This window comes from Suncus etruscus, chromosome 7, assembly GCF_024139225.1.
Source record: "Suncus etruscus isolate mSunEtr1 chromosome 7, mSunEtr1.pri.cur, whole genome shotgun sequence".
Classification (NCBI taxonomy): Eukaryota; Metazoa; Chordata; class Mammalia; order Eulipotyphla; family Soricidae; genus Suncus; species Suncus etruscus.
In genome coordinates this window covers 83,570,513-83,597,721 of record NC_064854.1, presented here as the reverse complement: position 1 = coordinate 83,597,721, position 27,209 = coordinate 83,570,513, and the positions used below count along the sequence as shown (strand labels likewise).

The 27,209-nt window shown below is 39.5% G+C and overlaps 1 protein-coding gene across 3 annotated transcripts in view; it reads left to right on the top strand.

Annotated features, from left to right (window-relative positions):
* Window positions 1–27,209, top strand: part of FBXO9 (F-box protein 9) — a 505,156-nt gene that overhangs the window by 465,318 nt on the left and 12,629 nt on the right. For 2 of the 3 annotated variants that reach the window (XM_049776909.1, XM_049776908.1), the window contains 8 exons: window positions 4,925–5,070; window positions 6,633–6,747; window positions 10,898–11,016; window positions 11,561–11,651; window positions 12,304–12,399; window positions 12,947–13,040; window positions 16,139–16,290; window positions 20,174–20,823. In XM_049776909.1, coding sequence (XP_049632866.1) covers window positions 4,925–5,070; window positions 6,633–6,747; window positions 10,898–11,016; window positions 11,561–11,651; window positions 12,304–12,399; window positions 12,947–13,040; window positions 16,139–16,290; window positions 20,174–20,282 — 922 coding nt within the window. In that variant the 3' untranslated portion in view covers window positions 20,283–20,823. Of the gene's footprint in view, window positions 1–4,924; window positions 5,071–6,632; window positions 6,748–10,897; window positions 11,017–11,560; window positions 11,652–12,303; window positions 12,400–12,946; window positions 13,041–16,138; window positions 16,291–20,173; window positions 20,824–27,209 lie in introns of those variants that run through there. The other variant, XM_049776907.1, reaches the window with a different exon arrangement.

Sequence of the window (27,209 nt, the reverse complement as noted above, 5' to 3'; positions counted from 1 at the left end):
AACTAAGAAAAAGTGAATCAAAATCACAGTGAGATAACATCTATCATTTGTGGGGATTATCTTAACACAAAAACCTAGAACAGTAACAACTATTAGAAAAGTTGTGGAGTAATTGTAATACTTGCAAATTGTCTGTGGAAATGTAAAATGGCTCCAGTTACTACCAAAATAACCATTATGTAGATTTCTCAAAAATGAAACTGCCAAAGGACGTTTGCATCTCTAGGTTCATTAGAATATTGGTCTGCAGTTTTCCTCTTTTTGTAGAGTACTTGGGTTTTTAATAGATTTTTTTCCTTCCTTTTCTGTTTCTTTGAAACGACCTGCCTTCCCTGGGTATTTCATTTTATTAGAAAAATGCCCAACAGTAATAAGGCTTTATTGTTCTCTTTGGGTATACAGGTGGACCATTGAGTGTGATAGTTATTGTTATTTTTTGTTTGGGGGCCACACCTGGTAGTACTTAGAGCTTACTCCTCAGGAATTACTTATGGTGGGACTTGGGGGACTATATAGTATGCCAGGAATCAAACCTGTGTCAGCTATGTGCAAGGCAAGTGCCTTATTGTACTATCCTGCCCTGACTAGCAATTGTTTCTGGGACTGTGGATGTTACTAATGTAGTATAGAGATAGTATAGCATAAGACATTGCACAACTCCACTTTGGTCCTCAGCTCTACTTTTGCTCCCCTGAGTGATCCCTGAGCATGGCTGGGTATAGTAAAATATATAGATATAGATATAGATATAGATATAGATATATATCAGGGGTCCTCAAACATTTTAAACAGGGGGCCAGTTCACTGTCCCTCAGACCATTGGAGGGTCTGACTATAGTAAAAACAAAACGTATGAACAAATTCTTATGCACACTGCATATATCTTATTTTGCAATGAAGAAACAAAACAGATACAAATACAATATGTGGCCCGCGGGCCATAGTTTGAGGACCACTGAATAGCTATATAAGCACAAGTTTAGGATAAAAGCATTCCTACAGTAAACCTGTTACTTTCAAATTTGCCAATGAAGTGACCTTCATGGTTTTATATGGGTAAAGGTCAAAATATTTTTAATTCAATATTTTTAAGGTGATTATTTGTTTTCTATTTTGTTTGGGGCCACACCATGTAGTACTTTGGGGACTATCAGCTCTATCTGGGGCTTGGAATGTTGCCCATCTTCCCGCAATAAGTCAGAGGACATTGTCAGACCACAGATCTGTGTTCTTCAGTCCCTGGAACTATTTTGAATGAAAGTAAAATAGATTGTACTGCTATCTTTCCAGCCCCATGGATTTTTAATTGTATAAAAATCACATTTATAATGTGAAGCACCTTGATATATAATACTATTAATGGGTGGGTTTTGTGCTCACAACCTGATATCACCACACTATCCCCAGAGTGTGTGTAGCATCAGGTTCCTCCACCATGGTAAGCTCAGTCCTGTATACCAGTTTCTGGTTCTGTTATTTTTATTATTTTTTTAATTTTACATATTTATTTCCTGGTATATAATAATTATACAAAATTATTTCTTGGTTCTTCTAGACAGATTTCAGTCCTATATGCCAGTTTCTGGTTCTGTTTTATTATTTTATTGGTTTTTTTTTTTGGGGGGGGGGGTTGGGTTTTGGGGCCACACCCAGTTGATGCTCAGGGCTTATTCCTGAGACTATGCACTCAGAAATCACTCCTGACTTGAGGGACCATATGGGATGCTGGGGGATTGAACCACAGTCAATCCTAGGTTAGCTGCGTACAAGGCCGCTGTGCCACCACTTCAGCCCTATTTTTATTGTTTTTCTAATTTTACATATTTATTTTCTGGACATAATAATTATACAGAATTATTTTCTGGTTCTGCCAGAGAGAGCTCAATCCTATATACTGCCCCCCCCCTTTTTTATGATCCTGTCATTTTGGTTTTCTAATTGATTCTTATCCAAGCATTTTTGTAAGTTATCATTGCAAGCTTAATTTCAGCAAAAAACAAAAAGCTAAAATACTGTTTTAGAACTAATCTTTAAGTATTCATTTTTTTATATTGGTAGATGATCGATGAATTCTTTTGTGACAAATTAAGTAATGTTGGGGTCGGAGCAATAGTACAGTGGTTATGACACTTGCCTTGCATGATGCTGACCCACATTTGATTCCTGGCATCTCATATAGTCCCCCAGAGCACTGTCAGAAGAGATTCCTGAGTGCAGAGACAGGAGTAACTCCTGAGTACTGCCAAGTTTGGACCCCCCCCCCCAAAAAAAAAGAAATCCCAAATTAAGTAATAGCTGTTGGATGCTGCAGACGGTCAGCGTTGCTAAGCAGAACCTTCGTGGGGTCTGGGAGCCTTTCATAGGGAGAGAAGCGGGAGCATGAGTGGACGAATATGAAATATGAAATGAAATAAATGAGACCACACAAAATGCATTGTATGGGGACCCTCATCCAAGAGACGAGAGACAAGAGACAAATTTATTTTTCAGCCGATGACATTTTAAGCACAGGCTCTGGAATGCAGGGTGTCGTCAGGGAGAACAAAGAGTGGGAGATGTTCCAGAGAAAGTACAGTGAGGGACCAAGCCTCAAATCTACATATTAAAAGACCATTCTTCAGGTGAGGAAAAGTCCTGTTGGATGTTAGTAGAGAAAATGTTTTTTAGGGTAAGGAGAAAAACAGGTTTTTCAAGAAACCAGGAGGAGAGAGATAAAAATATTTGTGATGTTTATCTGGTCGCTGGAAAGTAGATTTTTGGGGGGACAGAAATAATTGTTTACCATCATAGCTAGACTTAGAAAAACAAGCTGCTTGCGCCAGGTTATATGAGTTACAAATAAGTTGGCCAGCGAGGAACTTTTGGCGGGCTTTTGGTACTGTCTTTTCTTTGTCTGAAGGAAAGCTGAGGCCTGATTTCTGTAGTGGCCAAAAAGAGAGAAAAATGTAATGTTACATCTTGGGACCAATAAAAAAGCCCTAGTCTAGGGCTTGAGCTAAGACCTGCACAATTAGCATGATCCCCAGTTCCAAAGGTCCGGCAGAGACAATTGTAACGGAAAGGGGATTCTGGAAGCACAAAGAAAGACGCTATTCTAGATGCCATCCTAGGTTCAGTGCAAAGACCAAGACCACCAACCATAGAAGATGGATTAAAATGGCACTGAGGTAACAGAACCTCTAGATTCACAAAGACTGACTTCACCATAAGTCCTACCTCAGGATCTGTACAGATACTGAGACCTCTAAACATAGAGCTCTGATTGTATCACCCTGGACAGAGCAGAAGTCTTCCACACACACACACACACACACACACACACACACACACACACACACACACACACACACACACACACACACACACAAAACAAAACACCACCGGGAGAGTAATGATCCTGAGCAAAGAGCTGATCCCATGACAATATACTCCAAGGACGGGGAAACCCCATATCGCATAGGACAAGTGAATTCCTTTTCGAATAACCCCAATATTTACTGTGCCAGGGCAGGAGGGAAAAAAACAAAAATACAAAAAACACAAAACCTTGGACATTTTATATATATATATATATATATATATATATATATATATATATATATATATATATATATATATATATATATTACCTTCATTTATTATCGTTATTATTATTTTTATTTACCTAGCTATTTTGGTCGATTTCTCTGTTTGGATGTGATTATTGAAATTGTTGTCCCCAATTATTCTTATTTTTTTTCTCTCTTCCTTTCTCTTCTTTCGTTTTGTGCTACGCCATGTTTCTTATTTCAAGACCACGGCGTGTTTTTTTTTTTGTTTCTTATTTTTTTTTATTATTATTTTTAATCTGTTTTTTGTGGTGCCTATCGATATAACTGGAGTCCTCACTGGATATTTGACACTTCTTTTGGTACTGGTGGAGTGTTTCACCTTCTTGTTCTCATTCACTTCCCAAATTGATGATGAGAACCTCTAGAAGGATTCTACCCTTTTTCGGGGTATTAGACCCTTACCCCAGTTTATTTACTTTCTCTTTTTCAGGCAAAACCACGTAACTTGAACTAGCTAGCCCTGCCCCCACTTACAGGGGGAAATAAGGGAGGCAGCAAGACCAAACTGATGCAAGACTACTAAGTAGTAGGTTAGATACAGAGGGGACCATATATTCTAGCCGCCCTGAGGGGGAGGGAAGAGGAAATGGGAGGTAGGACAAAAACGGAGGGTTAGGGAGGACAATTTGGGGATGGGAAGCCCCCCTGATTTTATGTAAATATGTACCTAAAATATTGTCAACAATATGTAAGCCACTATGATCAAAATAAAAATTATATTAAAAAAATGTAATGTTACAGCCATGTTGGAATTATCGCCAATGATCCACGCAAAGGGTCAAATGATTGACTTCGCTAAGCGGGCCTTTTGGCAAATAATTCTTTGGGAGGAAGGCACTTACCCAGGAAGGCACAAAGCCATGTCTGGTGTCCCCCCCCCCCAAGTGGGGGGTAACAGTTGGAATAGACTACATTATTATATTTGATTTTTATTCACTTTGAGTAATTTATTGTTACTTAAAATAATTTGTTTTTGCAATATCATTAGATCACATGAAATGATTTTTTTCACTAACTTATGAAATCTACATTCTAGAATAAAATTAATTAAGAACCTGGATCCAAAAATTCTTTTTAGATGGTCATTAAAATCACTGAAAACTCCCCTCTTTCCCACAATACATACCTTTGTAAGGTAGGATAAACATAACCTCGTGTATCAAAAGAAAAAAAAAAGAGAAAAAGAAAAATAATTTTGCTTTGCTTTTAGATGACTTTTTCTAAAGTGAGCCTAGAAGCTCTGAAAAATCAGATTTTGTGCTCTGTGTTTGTAGCTATTATTTCTTATTTGTTCACTTCCGTTCTCTTTTTAGCATTGAAGATAATGATGATGATGACGATGACGATGATAGTAAGATGGCAGATCTCTTGTCCTACTTCCAGCAGCAGCTTTCATTTCAGGAGTCTGTGCTCAAATTGTGTCAACCTGAACTTGAGAGCAGTCAGACTCACATATCAGGTATGAATTCATGCTTGTTAGAACTGTGTTGGTGGGCTGGAGAAATACTTTAGCAAGTAGGGTGTTTACCTTGCTCATAGTTGATCCTGGTTCAATCTCCAGCACCCCATATAGTCCCCAAAGCCTATTATAAATGATCCCTGAGTGAAAAGTCAGGAGTAAGGCCTGAGCATAGCTGGGTGTGCTCAAAAACCAAAACCAAACTTGGTTAGAAATACTTTAATTTGGGGCTGCAGAGATAGCGCAGCGGTAGAGCGTTTGCCTTAGATACAGAAGGATGGTGGTTTGAATCCCAGCATCCCATATGTCCCCTGAGCCTGCCAAGAGCAATTCTGAGCATAGAGCCAGGAGTAACCCAAGCGCTGCTAGGTGTGACCCAACTCCCCCACCCCCCAAAAAAGATACTTTAAGATTTAGTTTTCCAGAGTGAAAATGAGTAGCTAACATGCTGATAAACTTGAATTGTTCTGGTGCAACTTATGATTGGAGTCTTGAAACTGTCTGCATATACTAACAAGCTTTTTCAAGTTTGAAATAGAGTACTTATTTAGGCATGCTTCCTCCTCTACCCCCAGTGAAGATCTAAAAGACTAAGTGAGTAGTTGGAATAGCTCTAAGAAAACCTGAATTGTACTGGCATCAATCAAGTTAGACAAGTAGTCTGAGATATGTTGAATATTTAAAATGAATGTTGGGACCAAAGTGTTAGTACATGGGGTTAAGGTGCTTGCCTGATACCATATATGGTCCACTAAGCACCCTCAGCAGTGATTTTGAGTACAGAGCCAGGAGTAAGTGCTAAGTACTGTCAGGTGTAGTTTCCCCTATAAATATAGGTTGATCAATTAAATGAATGTTGTGGGGCACAGATGAACTGAAGCACACCTTTGTATGCAGGAATCTCAGGTTTTATCCCTATGACTATAAGGTCCCCTGACCACCCTACATGGAATAGTGTCTGATCACAGCAGTTGTTGCCCAAAATATTAATAATTAATAAAATAAAATTAAGTTGTTTGGTAATGAGATTTTTCAGAAGAGAACAATTGAAAGTTCTTAAGATAAAAATAACATTCAGTGTCAGCAAGTATAGTATGAATTCTTCACACAGATACATTTAGTGAACACATTGAATATATACCTTGGTAGTAAATTATCTTCCTGGAAAAAGAGTAGTTTATAAAAGCATCTTCATTACATACTTTGCTTGCCCAGAATGATCTTCTCTAGTTGGATTGTCCCCTGAGCCTTCTGGGAGCAATTCTTGAGCAGTGAACTCCAGAGCATCACTGGGTATGGCCCCACATCAGATAAATGAAATATTAGCTTCACATCTGTGCTTACCTGGAAAAAGTAAATATATCTGTATCTTTATGTTAGGAACCATCATGACTATGAGAAAGTAACTATATTAGTCTTCTTTGGGTGCTGATCATCGAACCCAGGGCATAACACAAATGCCTCTCCCTGTCTGTGTCTCTGAGCAGTCCTGACATAAAGATAATCCGTGCTGAGAAGGTGGTAGTAACATGGCTCACCAAAAAGATCTTTCTCTTTTGCAGTCCTACCAATGGAAGTTTTAATGTACATCTTCCGGTGGGTAGTGTCTAGTGACTTGGATCTCAGATCATTGGAGCAACTGTCACTGGTGTGCAGAGGATTCTATATTTGTGCCAGGTACTTTTTAATAAAACTTTTCCAGCATTTTCTTACTTTTGATAAAAGAATGGAATATTTTGGGTGAGCTTTGAATAGTTCATCTTAGCAATATGTGACTTCCTCAAACAACTTTACTAGTTCTCCTAAGTAATAAAATAGCATGTAGAATCGGTATTGCCACATCTGTTAGTTCTGTAGATAGTTTGCATGCTAGCTTAGCTGATTTGGAACAAAAAGAGCTATGTGGAGCCGGAATTATGGTGCAGGTGGTAAGTGGTTTGCCTTGCACATGCTAACCTAGGGAAGGACCACAATTCCATGTTATTACAATCTCCGACACCCATAAAAGGTTCCCCAATATCTGCCAGAGTGATCCCTGATCACAGAGCCAGGGGTAAGCCTTAAGCACAGCCAGGTGTTACCAAAACAAACAAAAAACTGCTGTGTGAAGCATAACCATAGTTTGATATAAAATCATTTGAGACTAGGGTCAGGGAGGTGAGACATTTGCCTTGCATGGCACTGACACCAGTTAAATCAGAACCAAGAGTAAACCTTTACTAAGCACAAGTGAATGTGCTACCAAATCCCCATCCTCAAAAATAAGGGGCTCTGTAGAAAAACAACCTTTATGATGGGCTTGGATGGTGGATGGAGGCCTTTGTTCTTAGGCCCCGACCATGTGGCTCCATCCCCCATTAACCGGTGGGATGGGGTCCTGGGAAGCAATGGGTATTGAACTCACAGGCAGGCTTCCAGAGAGTTAACATCTTTATTGCCCTGGCCAACAGATGTGGCTGCTAACCATTTACACATGCAATTCTTAGCTAGCCTTGTATCTTACTTCTTTCATCCATGTCACCTCCAACCTCCATCCTGGCAAAAGACCAAAAGCCCAATCCCTTGGCCCAAAGGCCTTATATAACCCTCCCAGGACCACTCCCAGGAATGGGCGGGGTCTTGCAGGTAAAGATACACGTAATATCTGGGGTGGAGTCACATCTCCCCCATCTCTGAAATAAAAATGAAGCTTTTGTAATCCTGACCCCGCCTTTAGCCAAAGGCGGGTAATATTTCCAAAGCAACACGTAATAAAGTGAAAATTAACATACCAGCCCTTTTCAAAAACATAACATTTGTGCAAAATATACCATGCACCTGTAACTTAAAATTTTCTTAATGTTTTTTTACCAAGCACTATCCTGGAACTTTCATGTTCCTATACTTTATAATACTATATAAACTATTTCTTGGGGGAACTTTTCATTCCTATAAACTTTTCCTAAACAATACTACAGCAAAAAATGCAGAACATACATTTTAAAAAACAGGCTTAATACAATTAAAATACATTTAAAATACAATTAAAACATTATACCAATGGAAACATTAACTATGGAAAACAATAAAGCACATTAAATTGGCAAGAACATGACTTAGATTAAAGTTAGATGCAGGCGGTTATAAATTAGATTGTTCATTTGGGTTTTTTTTTGTTTTTTTTTGTTTTTTTTGTTTTTTTTTTTGGTTTTTGGGCCACACCCGGCGGTTTCTCAGGGGTTACTCCTGGCTGTCTGCTCAGAAATAGCCTTTGGCAGGCACGGAGGACCATATGGGACACCGAGATTCGAACCAACCACCTTAGGTCCTGGATCAGCTGCTTGAAAGGCAAACGCCGCTGTGCTATCTCTCCGGGCCCATTTCTCCCCTTTTTTAATTAATATTTTACACCACTAACTAACTAAAACTTATACCATCACCAACTATGTGTAAAATATGTGACTACCCTTTACCTAAAACCATAAGTCCAGATGTTGGTTTGTCCCACGCTGCTCTCACCATGTGGCTTTCATCCATGGGGTTTCAGCCCCTGCAGGCAGGTCCTCTTGTGCCGTTTCACCTTTCTGATATGGAGGGCGGATCCAAGGCTCACCACTTTTGTCTTTTCCAAGCGCTGTTTCCCAGAGCAGAGCAGATTAGAGCAGAGCTGAACCAAGCCGAGCTGCATACTGCCGCTTTTGGGCTGATTAGGAGCTTTTTGCTGCTTTTTTGCCGCAGGACGTTGTTTGCTGATTGCAGCTGCCTTTTCTTCCCTCCTGGTGGCACTTTGTTTTTTTTTTTTTTGTTTGTTTTTTTTTTCTATTTTTTTTATTTTTAATTATGAGAACAAAGGTACAAAGAAAGAGGACAAGGTAAAGTTACAGTGGAAGGACAATCACCCATAACATAATTCTCAGAAGTCCCCTTGCTGATATCTTAACTTTGAAAGAACATCAAGATAAATAAGACAGAATCCATGTACAATTACTTTGTCCCTCAAGTCCCCAGAATGTAACACATTATAATATTTCTTAACAGTACACAAAGCAATCTAAAGCCATAAAACTTACGTAACTCCTTAAACATTACAGGCATAGTATTTTCTTACATTTCCATATACATGCATATTAGCTTACGTTAACCTCAAATTTTAAGTGAGTTCTTTTTAAAGATTAGAGTCAAAGGAGCACAGTAAAAATGGTGTTAGAGTGGCAATTGTTGTTTGCATAGGCCCACCAAAATATGAGGGACATGGAAAGAAATAACCTTGGCCTAAGTACTTGGCACTTTGGAAGCAGGTCCCGCTGCCTCAGCCACTGCAGCTTCTTGGCCACAGCTTCTTCTCAGGGTGCTTCTGGATGTCCAGAGTTCAAAGTGATTCAAACTAAAAGTCCAGTCTGAAATTTTCAAAGTCGAAATCCATTTTTTAGGCTGAAGATCATGTGATTCAGTAAATCAGTCCATTTAGATAAACTTTTTCTTCCTGGTACTTTTCCAACCAAAGCCTATTATCAGTCTCTGAGGAGGCTGAAATCTTTGAAAAAAGGATTTTTGGCAACAAAGTTTCAGTTCTGAGCCACGGATGGGAGTGATGCAAGTTTTCAACTCCCCTGTTTTACTGATATTTTTGCCCCCAGAAGGGGTTGCGGCCATCTTTAACATGGTTCCACGTGGCCCAGGGTTTTGGGCTCAGTCCATCCGAAAAGAGCCAAAATCAAACTGAATAGCAGATATCTCACCATCATAGCTGTTTTCTTGGGTCCAGAATTCAGGTCAGAGTTCAGGCCAGGGTTCAGGTCCCTGTTTGGGCACCAGTTGTAGAAAAACAGCCCTTATGATGGGCTTGGATGGTGGATGGAGGCCTTTGTTCTTAGGCCAGTTCTTAGTCACAGGGCTCAGTATTCCTTTTGATAAAATTTTTCCAAAGGATAAGTCATTGCTTTTTCATTGTTTGAGAATGAATCTTTAAATGGAAGGTTGGACCTGAGATCATATAGTGGCTAATGAACTTGTTTTGCATACATCTGGTTGGAGTTTGATCACTCATATTACTTGTGGTTCCCTTGAGCACAGAACTAGGATGTCATGTATAATCTGTTCCCAACTGTCCTCCCCTACCCCTTGCCCCAGTCATTTGAGACTGATAATAAATTTTAATAGGTATCTTTAATAAAATATATGCATAGTTCTTAGCCTCTAGAACTTTTTAGATTAAGTTTAATTCTTCAAATTAATTATTTTTAAATAACAATTTTATTTGGAATCTCATATATTGATAAAATACTTGGATTGAAATTTGTATAAGCATGATTCTGTTTCTGTTCTCTGTAGTAAGTAACTTTATGCATAAAGTAAGCACTTTATGAATTAAGCACACACCAATTTTTCAAAGTTAAAATCTGTAGTATTATTACTCTGTTAACTTTAAAAAATTGTACATGAAAAAGATTTTAAAGAGGGAAATGACTAAGAAAGCAAATAATCAGGGATAAAAAATTCCATGTGTAATACAAGGAATCATTAAAAGAAACATATTTAAGGTAACACTCCAGTATAAATTGATGTTTGCCCAACATCACTTTCTTTGCTTCTTCACTCTTCAGTGTTTCCATATTGAACAGGTGACCTGGATCTTCACTGTTTACTTGGTTTTGTTTATCTTTCTATCTGTTAAAAGAGCAATATTTTTGCTATGTCTGTCAGTTTTATCTCCAGTGACTGGGACAGTTTTTGGCAGGCATCCCCCAAACAACTAGTGGAATAAAAAATAGCTGGTAGCAGTGATATATATTTCTTTTGTCTATCTACAGGGACTTGACCTCTTCTATATTGTGCTTTCATTATCTAGAGACCCTGAAATATGGCGTTTGGCCTGCTTGAAAGTTTGGGGCAGAAGCTGTATTAAACTTGCGCCATATACATCTTGGAGAGAGATGTTTTTAGAGAGACCCCGTGTTCGGTTTGATGGTGAGTTGAATTCTTTTAGAACTCAGGGAAAAATAGCCATCTGTTTTGTTTTTTTGTTTTTTTTTTTTTTTTTGGTTTTTGGGTCACACCCGGCAGTGCTCAGGGGTCATTCCTGGCTCCATGCTCAGAAATTGCTCCTGGCAGGCACGGGGGACCATATGGGACGCCGGGATTCGAACTGATGACCTCCTGCATGAAAGGCAAACGCCTTACCTCCATGCTATCTCTCCGGCCCCTCCATCTGTTTTTCTGATTTTGGTAGATATTCAATATAAATTTACTATACGAGGTATGTACGTATTTGAAAGAAACAATAAAAATTCAGATGGGACTAGAGAGAGTTTAAAGGGTTAGTGTGTCTGCTCTGTGTGCTGGAGTTCTAAGCGCTATCCTTGGTGAAGCATGATTCCCTGAGCACTGCTGGGAGTAGCCCCAGCACAATTGAGTGTGTGGCCCAAAAGAAGAACAAAATAAGTCGGAAATGTGTTTTGATTGTATTATTTTAAAGTTTCCTATTTCTAATAGTTGTATTTCTCTTTCGTAGGAGTATATATCAGTAAGACCACATATATTCGTCAAGGGGAACAGTCTCTTGATGGTTTCTATAGAGCATGGCACCAAGTGGAATATTACAGGTACAACTGTAATAAACTGAGTGAGTGAAAAGTTCTCTCTCTCTCCAAGTATTCATTATGTATTGGACAGCTGTGACATTCTGTTTATCTACTAATTTCTCCCACTGTGTTATCATTCTATATTATAAGAGAAAATTCACTTAAAGAACCAGTCGGTTAATATAAATTTGTTCCTCCTGACCTCTCATCAAAGAATCATTTTATACTTAGACTATTTTCTTTCATTTCTCCCTTACTATACTCATGCTTTATATGAATATTGCATTATTAGTCACCTTACTGTTCATCAGATATTACTTTCCTTGAGAAATAAGTAGATTTATTTAGCTATTATTACATGTCAGATTTCACATTTGACATTAAGTGGTGCTTTAGGAGAAAACACACTAAACTTTAATAGAGTAGTACTTCTTTAGTGAGTGACTCTTTTAAGTTCAACAATTCCTTCTAGGGAAAATACTAAAATGCATTAGACCTTTGTTGCTGACCTTCCAGATTATTAACATTTACTTTAATGTCATTTCTGTAGTTGTTTGGCCTGCGCTATATCCCTTCTGATTTTGTGGTGGTCAATAGTTTAGCTACTGGTAAATGAACATGTGTTTGACTTTCAAGTGTGTGGTGTCTGGGTGTTGATTTTCTTTTCACACAGGTATATTAGGTTCTTTCCTGACGGCCATATGATGATGCTGACGACTCCCGAGGAACCTCAGTCCATTGCTCCTCGCTTAAGAACTCGGAATACCAGGTATTACTTTTCTGCAGGCTTTTTCTTAATCCAGTTCACATTATTTATCATTATTTGCAGGTTAATAGAGACCGCTGCTTTCTTACCTCCACACTGGATGATTGAAAACCCACTCATTGGGGGCATTTGTAAAAAAAATTTATTACTGGGCCTCTTATGATAAAGAGTACTTGTGTGGTGTGGGCTCTAGGAAAGTCTTAGGAAATCATGTCCTCGTCCTCAATGGCGAGCCACGCTGAACCAGCGGTGGCACTCGAAGGCCTTGCAACTGGCACGGGAAGGGGTCCGCAATTAAGATCTGTGGCATGGTGGGAGGCAAGTGTGCCGGTGTCTGCTTTACAGCTCACCTGGCAACAGGGCTGGACTGGCCATTGGGAGGACCAGGCAGTTTGGGCACTCGGGCTCAAAAAAGTTAGCCATCACTGTCCTCGATGATTCTTTTCAAGCAAGTTAAATAAAAACATTTATAACCATTATTTCATAATAATAAACATCAGAAAGTTCTGATTAGTACATGTGGATTTAAGGAACATCTTTTGATTTTCAGAACAGATGCAATTCTTCTGGGCCATTATCGCTTGTCACAAGATACAGACAATCAGACCAAAGTATTTGCTGTGATAACTAAGAAAAAAGAAGAGGTGAGCATGCACAGTCAAATTTACATTTTAGCCTTATTTTAATATTCTACTTGTATAAGCATTCTTGATTAGAAATGATTTAAAAATACTATTTCAAAAAAGAAAAAAAATACTTTTTCATTCGTTGTACTATGCAAAATGTATACATTTACTTCTGGTGTATCTCCGAGGAGAGCAGAAGGGATTTCTCAATTGTCACTCTTTTATCAAATCAGCTTGTTTTTCTCCAAATGGCTTTCTTTTTTTTCCTCAAATGAAAATGTAAAATTTCTGTGATAAAATTAGTAAAATCATACTTGACTATTTTTTTTTTGGCTCTTCTCATTGGGAATCATTAGAAATTTTCTTCCTCTGTTCATAACAGATAATTCTTTCACCAGGCTAAGCCTTATAGGTTGAAATTGAAATTTCTACTGGAAATAAGCTAAAATGATATCAGGGCATCTTCCCATTCTTTTTGTTTTTGTTTTTGTTTTTTTTTTTGCTTTTTGGGCCACACTGCTGACCCTCAGGGGTTACTCCTGGCCATGCGCTCAGAAATTGCTCCTGGCTTGGGGACCATATGGGACATGAGGGGATCGAACCTCGGTCCATCCTAGGTTAGCACGGGCAAGGCAGATGCCTTACCCCTTGCGCCACTCCTCTGGTCCCTCTTCCCATTCTTTTAAAAGCAAGAAAGAAGGTATTGAGTGTTCGCACAACAGGGAAGTCATTTGCCTTGCATGTGATTGATCTTGGTTCGATTCCTGACATCCCATATAGTTCACAGAGCCAGGAGTAACCCTGGAACATGCCAGGTATCGTCCAAAAACCGAAAGAAAGAAAAAGGAGAAGGATGCCAGACAAATAGGATTACTGAGTTCCATTCTAGTGCATATTGCTTGGGGCTGACACAATTGAGCCACACTTAATGGTATGTAAGGGCCTCCAGAACTTCCTCTGATGCTGAGGACATATGGGGATTAAGCCAGTGTTGGCTGTATGTGAGGCCAGCGCTTTAACCCCTGTGCTTTCTAACCTTTTGAGCACTGTTTAACCTCTCAAGGCTTTCTGGTCACGGTCCCTGCTGTCTTTGCTGCTTTTCTCTTCTCCCCTATCTGAAAGTTGCCCCTATTCTCATTTTGTGCCCCACTCACTCATTTGCATCATTTTCACATGTGGTCCCCTTGGAATGTCCAGGAGATTCAAAGAGGCCTGTCAGCCTGTTCCCCCGTCTCAGTCAAGAAATCCTGCTGGGGCCGGAGAGATAGCATGGAGGTAAGGCGTTTGCCTTTCATGCAGAAGGTCATCGGTTCGAATCCCGGCGTCCCATATGGTCTCCCGTGCCTGCCAGGAGCAATTTCTGAGCATGGAGCCAGGAATAACCCCTGAGCACTGCCGGGTGTGACCCAAAAACCACAAAAAAAAAAAAAAAGAAATCCTGCTACAGAACTCTTGAAACTCCACAGATTCAGGGCCTGATTTTCTTTGTGACCAAAAAAAAAATTATGGTGTATCCAAGAATTCAGCATGAGATAGTTAGAATTTACTTGCCAAGTAAATTGTTAGTACATGTTTTGAAAGAACTTTTTAGTCAGGGACTAGATAGAGAATAAGCAGGTCAGGTGACAGTCCTGTATTCCATTGTGGTAGACCTTGCAGGTGGCAGTCCTGGGTTTGATTCCCAGTATCTCCATATGGTTCTCCAAACGTGCTAGGAGTGATCCCCAAGTGCAGAGCCAGGAATAAGCCCTGAGCAGCTCCAGTATGGCTTAAAAAACAAAAAGAATTTTTAGTAGGTATCAAATATACTTTTTTTTTTTTTTTTTTGGTTTTTGGGCCACACCCGCCGATGCTCAGGGGTTACTCCTGGCTGTCTGCTCAGAAATAGCTCCTGGCAGGCACGGGGGACCATATGGGACACCGGGATTCGAACCAACCACCTTTGGTCCTGGATCAGCTGCTTGCAAGGCAAACGCCACTGTGCTATCTCTCTGGGCCCTTTATTTTTTATTTATTGTTTGGTGTTTGGACCACACTGAATCCTGTTCATGGACTACTCTTACTCTTGGCTCTGCACTCAAAAGTCACTCCTGGTTGTGCTCAGGAGGCCCTATAAGATAATGGGGATCAAACCCAGGACATCTATATGTGAAGTAACCACCCTAACCACTGTACTATTGCTTCAGCTTTAGACTTTTATTTATTAATAAATGAATGAACATGAATGAGTATGATTTTTGAAAGATCTCTCCTTAGAATTATACATTGAGATAGTTTAGGGCGGGGTTTCATCTGAGTCTTATCACCTTGTGGCCATCTGTTGCCAACTTCTCCACCTCCATGTGGAAGGCCCCTGGAATATGAGCCAATGGTCTGAGGGGCAAAGATAGTTGCTATAACTATGATCTTGGCCCTGAGTTTGAGACTGAAACTGAGGAGTTGTGAGACCTAATTGCTTAGCCTGTAATGAATAGAATTTATGAGCTTCACAACTGTCTTTTTTTCTCTTTAGAAAAATAAGACATAGTGGGGCATTTATGTGTTTGCTATTTTGGGGAGTTTTTTTTGCAGCAATGTTTGCAGAAGTATGATTATAATGATCCTTATTACATCTGTTTCTCTACTAACTTAAACCAGTATTGCTGAAGATACTTTTTGTTTTGTTTTGTTTTTGGCCACACTCAGTGACGCTCAGGGCTTACTCCTGGCTATGTGCTCAGAAATCACTCCTGGCTTGGGGGACCATATGGGATGGCGGGGACTTGAACCACGGCCTGTTCTAGGCTAGAGCAGGCAAGGTAGATGCCTCACTGCTTGCGACACTGTTCTGGGCCCAAAGATACTTTTTGTGATAGCCTTCAGTTTATCACTTCTCTTTCAGAATTCCCAAGTGTTTCCAAGTAGAGGAGAAATACTTGACTTAGAACTAACTTTACTTAAAGGCACCCCTACATGTTTTCATTTGATATTATGTTCTAGTCTCACTCTTGCATAATTCCTTTATATTATGTATAATGTGTTTATGTACATGTGAACATACATATTTATGTGTACATTTATATATATGTACATTGAGAGTGGTTTCCTTCTAGGTTACTCACCTTTTCTTTTTACAGAAGCCACTGGACTATAAATACAGATATTTTCGCCATGTCCCTGTACAAGAAAAAGATCAGAGTTTTCATGTGGGCCTACAGCTGTGTTCCAGTGGCCACCAGAGATTCAACAAACTCATCTGGATACATCATTCTTGTCATATTACTTACAAGTAGGTGATTTTAATAAAAACTACCTAGTGACAGAATAAACTTGTGCTATCAGACTTCAGGAGCACTCAGATAGATTTTGATTCCTCAGATTCCTTACATTACATTACAAAGCACATACCTTTTTTTTTGTTTTTGTTTTTGGGTCATACCCGGCGGTGCTCAGAGGTTACTCCTGGCTGTCTGCTCAGAAATAGCTCCTAGCAGGCACGGGGGACCATATGGGACACTTGGATTCGAACCAACCACCTTTGGTCCTGGATCGGCTGCTTGCAAGGCAAACGCCGCTGTGCTATCTCTCCGGGCCCTCAAAGCACATACCTTAACCTTAGTCATACTTTACCATAAATCATACTCTCATCATAGTACATGTTAAGGAAATGGTCAAAATGAAACCAGCTGGAAGTGGGCCAGGAAGTGACTATGAGGAGTTTTCCACCGTGCTCCTGGAGTCCAGCTGTCATGAATGGGCAACACTGCATTGGAAACTAGTCCTTAGAGTGGTTCTGTCTGCATTGCCAATATATCCCTTTCCCACTGAAAGGCTCAGGACAGCTACCTTTTTATAGGTGATGAGAAGATGAATATATGTTTTATTTGGTTATCTTCATTCCTCCTCCCCTTCCCTTACCTGGTATCACTATTGTTCCTGTGTGTGGGAGGGTTTCATGTGCCCCACCCCGGCACTCCCTCCTTTGGAGTGCACGTACTTGTCAGGGTCACACATATTTGAAGGACTCACATACTCAGATATTGGACACAGCAAAGTTAGTACTTCTTGAGGTGCAGTACTTCGAGTTCCTTGCCTGGCCTGTACTAGTTGAGGGAGTGAGTTATGGTTGTAGTGCTCACCAGAGGCCACTGCAATGCTTGCCCATGCATTCACCAGTGGTCACACTGGTGAATGGCCTTGGCAGTCACATGTGTCTTTAATTGCAGTGGCTGCTTGGTGGTCACACTCCTTTCTATGGAGCTCACATACCACCGGCTTGCAACATGGTTAGAAATTGCTGGTGATGGTGTAGTTGATAATTAACAGGTACCAGGTTCAAACCATGGATTGGGCTGCTTGTAGGAATCTGGGGTTTTGAACTTGGGGCAAGGCAACACTCAAAGCCTTGACAGTTCACTTCTGGGCCCTCAAGGTAGCTTTAAAACACCAAGCAGAGCGCTTTCATTTTCCCATGTTTCTGTTTTAGTGGTATTTACTTTTTCTGTTTGTTTCATCCTCAGAAATTATACTCTAATTATACTCTGGCTGGGAAAATAGGTGTGCTGAAATGAGTCCATGTGTTTCAAAGCCAAATCTATTAAATGGTTCCTATCTAAACCTCTTTTTGCTCAACATTAGGATATGGCTGTATGGAATAATAGACAGTGTGGAGAGGAACAGAACAGAAAAGCATGAATGTTTAAAAGTGGGAAAATGGCTAGAGAGATAGTACAATGATTAAGATATTTGCTTTGCACACAGCAGACTTGGGATCTATCCTCAGTATCACAACTTCTCAACCTGGCCAGGAGTGATACCTGAATACAGCTGGGTGTGGCCCACCCAATTATTTTTTAAGTGAAAAGGAATCTACAATTTTAGAGAATATAATGCCTTCTCTTGTTAGGCTTAAAATAATACTAGCATGTGATGAGAATTATCCTTTCCAGTTTAATCTGAAAGTACGAAAGACAAGTATTGATGTTCTCACGATGATGATGTAGTCACTGCTTTGACCAGACAATAGATATTTTTCTTTTTTATGGTGGAGAAGATAAGGTTTTTTTTGTTTGTTTGTTTGTTTGTTTGACCAGACAATTGATATTTTTCTTTTTTTATGGTGGAGAAGATAAGGTTTTTTTGTTTGTTTGTTTGTTTGTTTTTTAATGAATATTGTGGAGAAAGACATGAGAGGAAAGGTAGATGTTTAAGAGAGAACACAGACATCTCCAAAGTGGAAAAAACAGACAAAGAAACAAGCAAAATATATGTTCAAGGGCTTGAAGAGTAATCTGGCAATTGAAATTTTTCTTGATCACATTTCTAATTTACAAATAATTTTACCTTAAAAATAATTTATCCCTACTCATTCAGAAATTCTAGACACATAAGGTATTTTTTTTCTTTCTCATCCTACCAGTCTCATTTTGATTCTCTCAGTAATCTGAAATAGGTTTTTTTCTCCCCAATGAGGGATAATAAGGCATAAGTAGCATAAGCAAATGAAAGTAACTGTATTTTAGGAAAATGAAGGACATTTGTAATAAACAATCATGTGAATATTCTTTTGACTATATCTCCTGGTTTTGTTACTTTTTTGCTTGTTCTGGACTCCTCAAGGAGTCCAAGGGCTTACACTCTGCTCAGGGATCACACAGATCAGCTGCTTAAAAGGCAAATGTTCTATCCTCTGTACTATTACTCCAGTCCCATATCTTTTACTTTTAGGAAAAAAATAACTTGTTACTTGTCATTTCCCCTGCCTATTGGTATGCTGATGACCATGTAAATATTAAATCATTACCTTGTTTTTGTTTTGGGAGACACACCCAGTGATGCTTAGGGGTTATTTCTGACTGCATTCAGGTATCACTCCTGTCAGGGTTCAGGGGACCAGATAGGTTGCTGGGGATCTAACCCTGGATTGACAGTGTACAAGGCAAATTGCTCTACCTGCTGTGCTGTCACTCTGGTCTCAAATCATGAACTTTTATTCTGAGACACAGTTTTTTATAAGTGCAGTTTAACAAGAGCATTACAATAGTTTTGGGCTTTGACTTAGAAATTCTTTTGGCCAGAGAGTTTGGAGGGTTGAACTCATTCTTTGCATGCAGGAGGCCTGGTTCCAGTCCTCAGTACTGTAGAGATCACTGGAAGTGTCTTCTATACACTGTCAGTTGTGTCCACCAAAATAAAAATAAATTCTACCATTGGGAATCTGTTCAAAAGGTCTAATAAAGTTTTTTTTTTGTTTTTGGTTTGGGTTTTTGGGTCACACCCGGCAGCGCTCAGGGGTTACTTCTGGCTCTACGCTCAGAAATCGCTCCTGGCAGGCGTGGGGGACCATATGAGATGCCGGGATTTGAACCAATGACCTTCTGCATGAAAGGCAAACGCCTTACCTCCATACTATCTCTACGGCTCCCAGAAGGTCTAATAAATAAAGTGCAAAATGTGGGTCCAAGTAGATAATTAAAAGGGGAGGCCTACATCCCTCTGTGTATAGGTGGCCCAAGTTTGATCACCAGCTCTATAGTCCCCTGGACACTCGTAGCTGGGAGTAATCACCAAGTACCACTAAGTGTCCCCCCCAAAAAAGAGCAAAATATGAAAGCAAGATAACGCCAACTAAATTGGAATTTTTCAGTAAATTGTGTTATAAGCAGTTAGTGCAATAATATGCCACTGTTAAGAATGATTTCTGAAGAGTACTAGTATGAGGAAATACATATGTCATCATGTTAAAAACAAAAACAAAACAGGATTAACTGACTGTCTTATCTTACTTAGAATAAGAGGTGAGGTACATAAAAGCAACCCTAAAAGTAAGTATTTACATTGTTTCTATGTCTATGGGCATATAACTCCAAGTATTACTATGGTGTTTTTAGTTTGGAGTTTGTGTTTGCCTATTTGTTTTTTTGGTTTGGGATCTCAGGTTGCTCACAGTTTTGTGCCTGGGAGTCTCCCACATGCAGAGCATACTAAATCCTATGTGCTATATCTGGACCCCAGAAGTGAGTGTTTTAGTATTCTAAATTTTTCAAATATTTCACAATAGGGCTGTACTAAGCTGAGTTAAAATTTAAAAGGCTAAGGTATAAAATGCACTCCCTCTAAAACTGTGCCAGGATTTTAAGGGCATTGAAGTCATTCTTGTTCTTACTTCCCAGATCAACCGGTGAGACTGCAGTCACTGCTTTCGAAATTGACAAGATGTACACCCCCTTGTTCTTTGCCAGGGTCCGGAGCTATACCGCATTCTCTGAAAAACCTCTATAGAGCCTCACATCAGTCCTCTGTCACTGTTGCATGAATCGAATCAAAGTATATAGAGCAACAGAGTACCTAAGTTATAAATGTATATACATATATATCATATATATATATATATGGAACTGAAACTTTATTTTGCATTGTTGGAGTTCTTTGAAGGAGAGTATAAAATTGATTTTTTTTTAATTTAAAGGGATATCTGACTCTTGGGATGTTTTTGCTTTTAAGTTAAGAAGTTGAGATTACAAGTTATTTAAGCACAAGTAAGTTATGGGAAAATAAAAAATAACCCATTACTATGAGGTTTAAGTTATAACCCTTTCTAAGCAGGTTTCTGAGCAGTTTCCCATCACATCAGTCCTCTTCTGCCTGATCATTGCCAGATTTTATGTTTGTCAGTGGAAAGAACCATTGGAGAAGCGTTTATTTCACGCATGATGTAACGTCTTTGTATTAAAGCCTCAAAATGTCAAAAATCTGTTTTGGATTTTGTTTGAAACTGTTTGACCAATAAAGATCATAAATAAATGTTTCTTTGAAGAAAATATGTTTGGATGACCTCTTTTAAGAGTCACAATAGTTAATACTTCTAGTTGGTGAAAGAGAGAATAAGTGAGAGCTAGTGAAAGAGGAATAAGTCCCCCGGCGTCCCATATGGTCCCCCCAAGCCAGGGGCGATTTCTGAGCACATAGCCAGGAGTAACCCCTGAGCGTCAAACGGGTGTGGCCCAAAAACCAAAAAAAAAAAAAGAAAGAGGAATAAGCATCATAACCTCATTTTGGCATTGGGCCTTTTTGTTTTTTGTTTTTGTTTTAGGACCACATCTGATGGTGCTCAGGGGTTACTCCTATCTGTGTACTCAGATATCAGCATTCCTGGTGAACTTGGGGTTGCCAGGAGTCAATTTGGTTGGCCACGTGGAAGACAAGTATTCTACGTATCTCTCCGTCCCCAGAATTGGGCTTTATATGCAACCACAGACTAGAGGTCCTTTCTCTAGTCTCATGTCAGTACTTTTCACTGAGATATGAGTTGAGAAAAAGTGAATCCCTCAAAACTATGGGACTCATTCACAAACTCAGCTGGTCTTCTTTATTTCTTAATAGCAGTGGCTCAGATAAACTTGAGACCTAAGTTTTTTCCCAATCAGAGTTGGCAGAAAGCCAGCAAACTGTGCAGCAAAATCCTAATCATGATACTATTAATATTCATGGAGTTTATGCCTGGCAAACCTGTTAAATTCATATTTGTTTTTCGTGTTTAAAATAAAGCTAAAAGCTCAACTTTCAAAAATCAATAATTATAGCCATGGTTAATTTCACATTTCTGATACCAAATGACATACATAAATATTGCCACAATATAGGCAGTCTTAAAAAGTTAATACATGCTAAAGATGAAAATCATTCCTCCGGGGCCCGGAGAGATAGCACAGCGGCGTTTGCCTTGCAAGCAGCCGATCCAGAACCTAAGGTGGTTGGTTCGAATCCCGGTGTCCCATATGGTCCCCCGTGCCTGCCAGGAGCTATTTCTGAGCAGACAGCCAGGAGTAACCCCTGAGCACCACTGGGTGTGACCCAAAAACCAAAAAAAAGAAAAAAGAAAATCATTCCTCCAAAGCCAAAGAGGTAGTACAGATTGAGTTGCTTGCCTTGCATGCCATCAATCCTAGTTTGATTCCCTAGTATGATATATGGTCCCAGGAATACTGCCAAGGGTCATTCCTGAGTACCACTGGGTATACTGACTCCCTCAAAAGCCTTAAGACCTCCTGTGTATGTGTAAAAAAAGAATAGCTTTTAGGTTGACTTGCTGAAACAATGTTCCTTAAGTTATTTTTTGTTTGGTGGGCCACAAACTGCACCACTCAGGGGTTACTTTCTGGTAACTCAGGAATCACTCCCGGCTTGAGGTACTTTATGGGATGCGAGGGATCTTAACTCAGATGACTGCATGCAAGGCAACCTACCCACTGTGTTACTGCTTTGGCACCTGTGTTCCTTTAGTTAAAAATAATATGTAAAATAAAACAGTGAATTAGTTGGTTGTTGTATAGGATTGTCTTGCTATACAAGTTAATAGAACATCTGATAAGCACATAGCTCAATACAGCCAGAAAGATTCAGAAAAATTTCTGAGGAAGCTGGTCTTTGCTGATTCTGTTTGGCCTCCCATCCCTGGATGAGATGATCTATTGCAGACAGTAGATGTTCCAAATCTTTTCAGCAGTGACCTGTAAAGTATCTCATGCCTTTAGTCTTGGCATTATTCAGATCACATTTGCTGTGTATTGTAAATATTTTTGTACAAAATAATATACATGTGTTAAAGAAAATAAATACAAGAATCAAACAAAGTATTCCTAACACCCCCAAGTAGAGGGAATATTTGCTGTGTAGCTTTTTGTTGTTTTCTGCAAACCCTGCCAAAGAAGCAGTAGGGTTTCAAGAATTTCCTTCTATGACTCTATCTGGACATACCAGAAACCAGCAGCTGAATGATGAGGCCAAAGACATAATACAGGTGTTAATGCAGCTTGTATGCAGCTGACCTAAGTTTGATCTCTAGCCCTGAGTATATAACCAGGAGTAAATCCTGAGCACACCTGGGCTTACCCTCAAAACAAGAAGTCACATTCAAATTAAAATAGATTATAATTGCCACTGACCTGAAACAATGGCTTTCACCAGCTCTGCCTCCATTTAATTGTACTCTAAATGACATTTGTAGATTGTAGTGTATTCAGACTGTATGTTGTTCTGGTTACCAAAAAAAAAAAATAGGATGTAATTTAAATAATGTTTTAATTTAATATCTCTAAAATTGCATTTCAATATGTCCTCAGTATGAAAGTTATGAATGGGACCTTTGTATTCTTAAGTGTTTGAAACCTCTTGATGTGGGTTTGCTGCAGGGCAAATGCTTAGGAGTCAGGTATGGTGAGGGTCTACATAATGGAGCAGCCTGTCACACAAAGAACAAGGGACGGTGTTGCTAAAGTGAGCACTCATGGGTTTTTTTGTGCAGCTGACAAGAGGGCCAGACAAGCAGACAAGAAGCTAATGGAGTTCCATAAAATCTTCAGCTCATCCTCTCTTCAATATAGTTTCTGATGCCACCAGAATGTCCCCTCTCTGTATTCTTCAAGTACTTCACATGGATATAGTATATGTTCCAGCACTAGATTTTTTTTTCATTCAGTGCCCCATGTTCCAACTCTAGGATCTCTGTGGACACGCACTGCCTCCTCCTTTTCTCTCTTCTTCCTCCTCCGCTTCTTTTCAGTCTTCATTTATTTTAATTTATTATTTTTCTGTCTTCATTTAAAACATCTTGTGTTGGGAATATTTTTAAATGCACATATTCCATGGGCTTTACAAACTATTGAAAGAAATGAGTAAATTTGAAAAACCTAAAGCATTAAAAATAAGGAAATTAAAAAAAAATAATAGCCAGGAATTGGAAAAAATTCAAGTGCCCTGTAACAGATGGGTGGAAAGCGAGACTGTAGCACATGAACACAATGCAATAGTATACTCAACTCTAAGAGAAGATTGAATCTTTAGAACAACATGGATGGGACTAGAGATAACATGAGACAGGTGGTAGGAGGTTGTGAACACTTTGGTAGAAATTTTGGTAGCACTTTGGTTCTACACTTTGGTGTAGTAAGTTTGTACATTAATTTCATATACTTTGACTATATAACCTAAACTACAATAAATTTTTAATGGGATAAAGGATACAATGGACAATAGTGGAGGGATATTGGCACTTTGGTGGTAAATATGGTAACATGGTACTGCTAAAACAAAGATTACTAAAGATGATGTACTGCTAAACTAAAGATTACTAAAGATTACTATGATGATGATGATGATGATGATGATGATGATGATAGCATCTTTGGCCACCAGGTAGCACTCTTGTCTAAATCTTATTTGGGATGTTCTTCACAGTCCCAGAAGTTCTGACTGGCCTTCAAAGTGAAGACTTGAGCTGTGAGTGCAAAATGAAATGTCATCTTAATAACATAGGCTATGTCAAATCCCACAATAAGTAGCCAAGGACTCCCAGTTTTTGAGCCAGCTTTGCTGGCCAGTTTGTTAGGACTCTGGATCTCTGCTATAAAATCAAAGCAAACATAAACTGCTAAAAACAGCCCATGCTTTAGGAAAGAAATGATTTTTAATTGCATGGGAACAATATGCATAAACCAACTGCTGGACTCACTAGGATGAAAATTGACATCTCACAACTAATATTCCATAAGGTATCATTTGAAATCTAGGCTCTGTTTTGTTTTGGTTTTTGGGTCACACCCGGCAGCACTCAGGGGTTACTCCTGGCTCTCTGCTCAGAAATCGCCCCTGGCAGTCACGGGGGACCATATGGGATGCCGGAATTCAAACCACTGTCCTGCATGAAAGGCAAACGCCTTACCTTCATGCTGTCTCTTCGGCCCTCTGTTTTTTAAATTTGGGGGGGGGGGGCGTCACACCCGGCAGCACTCAGGGGTTACTCCTGGCTCTATGCTCAGAAATCGCTCCTGGTAGGCTCAGGGGATTATATGGGATGCCGGGATTCAAACTACCAACCTTACCTCCATGTTATCTGGCCCCTGTTTTTTAAAATTTTTAAAACCTGCATTTTTATTTTCTAAAGCATACATTTATTTACAGTGTTAAATATAAAAATCCTTTGACATACCAAAGTAGCTTAGATTTTGCTTTTATTTTTTATTTTTTTAACTACAAGGCTTTTCATCTTGATTTGAGTAAAATAGAAAATGGCAATAACAGACATAGTTCTTCTGTTACTAGGCTACATGTATGCCCATTTAACTGCTGTGCTGCTATTTAACTAAACTGCTTCCTGTCAGCATATATTTACTATATGTAAATATATCTATTATATATCTATATATAATATATCTATCATATAGATATATAATGTAATATCATATGTTTATGTGTGTGCATTTCCAGTATCCATAACATACCAGGAAGCATATATAATACTCATACATATATATCCATGGCTTTTTTGGGGAGGATACACCCAGTGACGTTCAGGGGTTACTCCTGGCTATGCACTCAGAAATCGCTCCTGGCTTGGGGGACCATATGGGATGCTGGGGATCGAACCAAGGTCCATCCTAGGTCAGCTGTGTGCAAGGCAAAGACCCTACCACTGTGCTATCGCTCCAGCCCATATCCATGGCTTCTATATCCCATACTTATTTAGCCAATTAGAGAGGAATAAAAAGTAGAAGATTCATATATTCTTTTTTTTTTTTTTTTTGGGTCACACCCGGCAGTGCTCAGGGTTTACTCCTGGCTCCATGCTCAGAAACTGCTCCTGGCAGGCACGGGGGACCATATGGGACGCCAGGATTTGAACCGATGACCTTCTGCATGAAAGGCAAACGCTTTACCTCCATGCTATCTCTCCGACCCCGATTCATATACTCTTAAACTGAGTAAAAACAACAGCTTCCATGCCTTCTAACAGGTAATGGGAGTAAACACTCACTGGTGGTGTCTCATAGCCAGGTGTATTAAATTGCATACAGGAACTTTTGCTTTATCTCTGCATTTTCCATTTTATTTATTTAAACACTGGTTACAAGGTTGTTCATAATTCAGTTTTTTCATAAATAAAGTTGTTTATGATTGAATTACAGTCATACAATGTATGGTCAATACCAACCAAAAATGCATAGCAAATACAAATGGAATCAAAATCTTTCCAGAGGGTCCCAAACTCATTTGGCTTTCACCACCTCTCCAAATTTTTTAGACAAAAATAATTAACTCAGTAACCCCTGGATATCTACTTTCTTTAAGCAAACATCAGAAGAAGCTTCTCAATTGCACCCAACTTCCTGGATCATTCCAGCACACACCCACTGCTTAATTTGGAAAAGATTAGTCCATATCAGTGAGTAGTCTAAGAAATATTTACCTGATCATGGTGTGGCCAGATCATGATGAATCCCCCAAAGCTGTTCACATCTTTACTCTCACTCCTCATCCTAGAATCTATACTCAGGTGCACTAACATGGCAAAGGGACTATGTGATGGCATGTGTGATGAAGTCTCAGCATTGAGGAGGGCACTTGCCCAGTGTCATCACATGGTAGTTATGAGAAAGGTGCAAGATAAAGGGAGACTATTGCAAGATGCTGGGCAAAGGGCCAACTCAAACTCCCATGTTGCCCTACTGACTTGGGCATGAGAGAGTGAGCCTGAGAAGGGAGAGGTGGTGCTTTTTAAAGCTGCTTAGTTTTGGGACAAAGACCCAGAACATCAGAGAGAACCAGCCTACTCACAGCAGGGCTTTGTGCAGAGAATACTTTTGACTTCTGATCTACAGATGAAAGATGTTGAGTTCAGGTTAATTTAAGCTGTTTAGTCACCTGTTACAGCAGTAAGAAAAAGCAAACTAGAAACATAGCTCAGTGGGCTGCATGCACGTTTTGTGAGAGGTAGCCACTAGCACAGAACTGGTAAAGGCCCCTTCAAGTAGTTTTGCAGGTGTTTCTTATCAGCAGGCAGGGATGCAAGCCAGAAGAAGAAAAGAGGCACCAAGGACCATCACTGTGGTTGACTGGAAAAAGAGTAAGAGAACTTTGTTTAGAAGGCTGCATAGAGAATCCTGACTACTGCTGTGGCATTGAATCCTAAGACAGGGAAAATGGTTCAATGATTATCTTCATGAGGTATAGCCTGGTACTGTTTAGGTTTCATGGGTGTGTGCATGGCAAATGCTTACCAAGGGGTAAAATGGAAGAGAAGGAACCTGAAATGGATAGTATTACTATGCAAGCACCTGGTCATCATGGGCATGGACCTTGTGTGAGACAGGGGTGTTCCACTTTTCTCCATAGCCACACATTTCTTCTAGTCAATGAGATATACTGCAACAC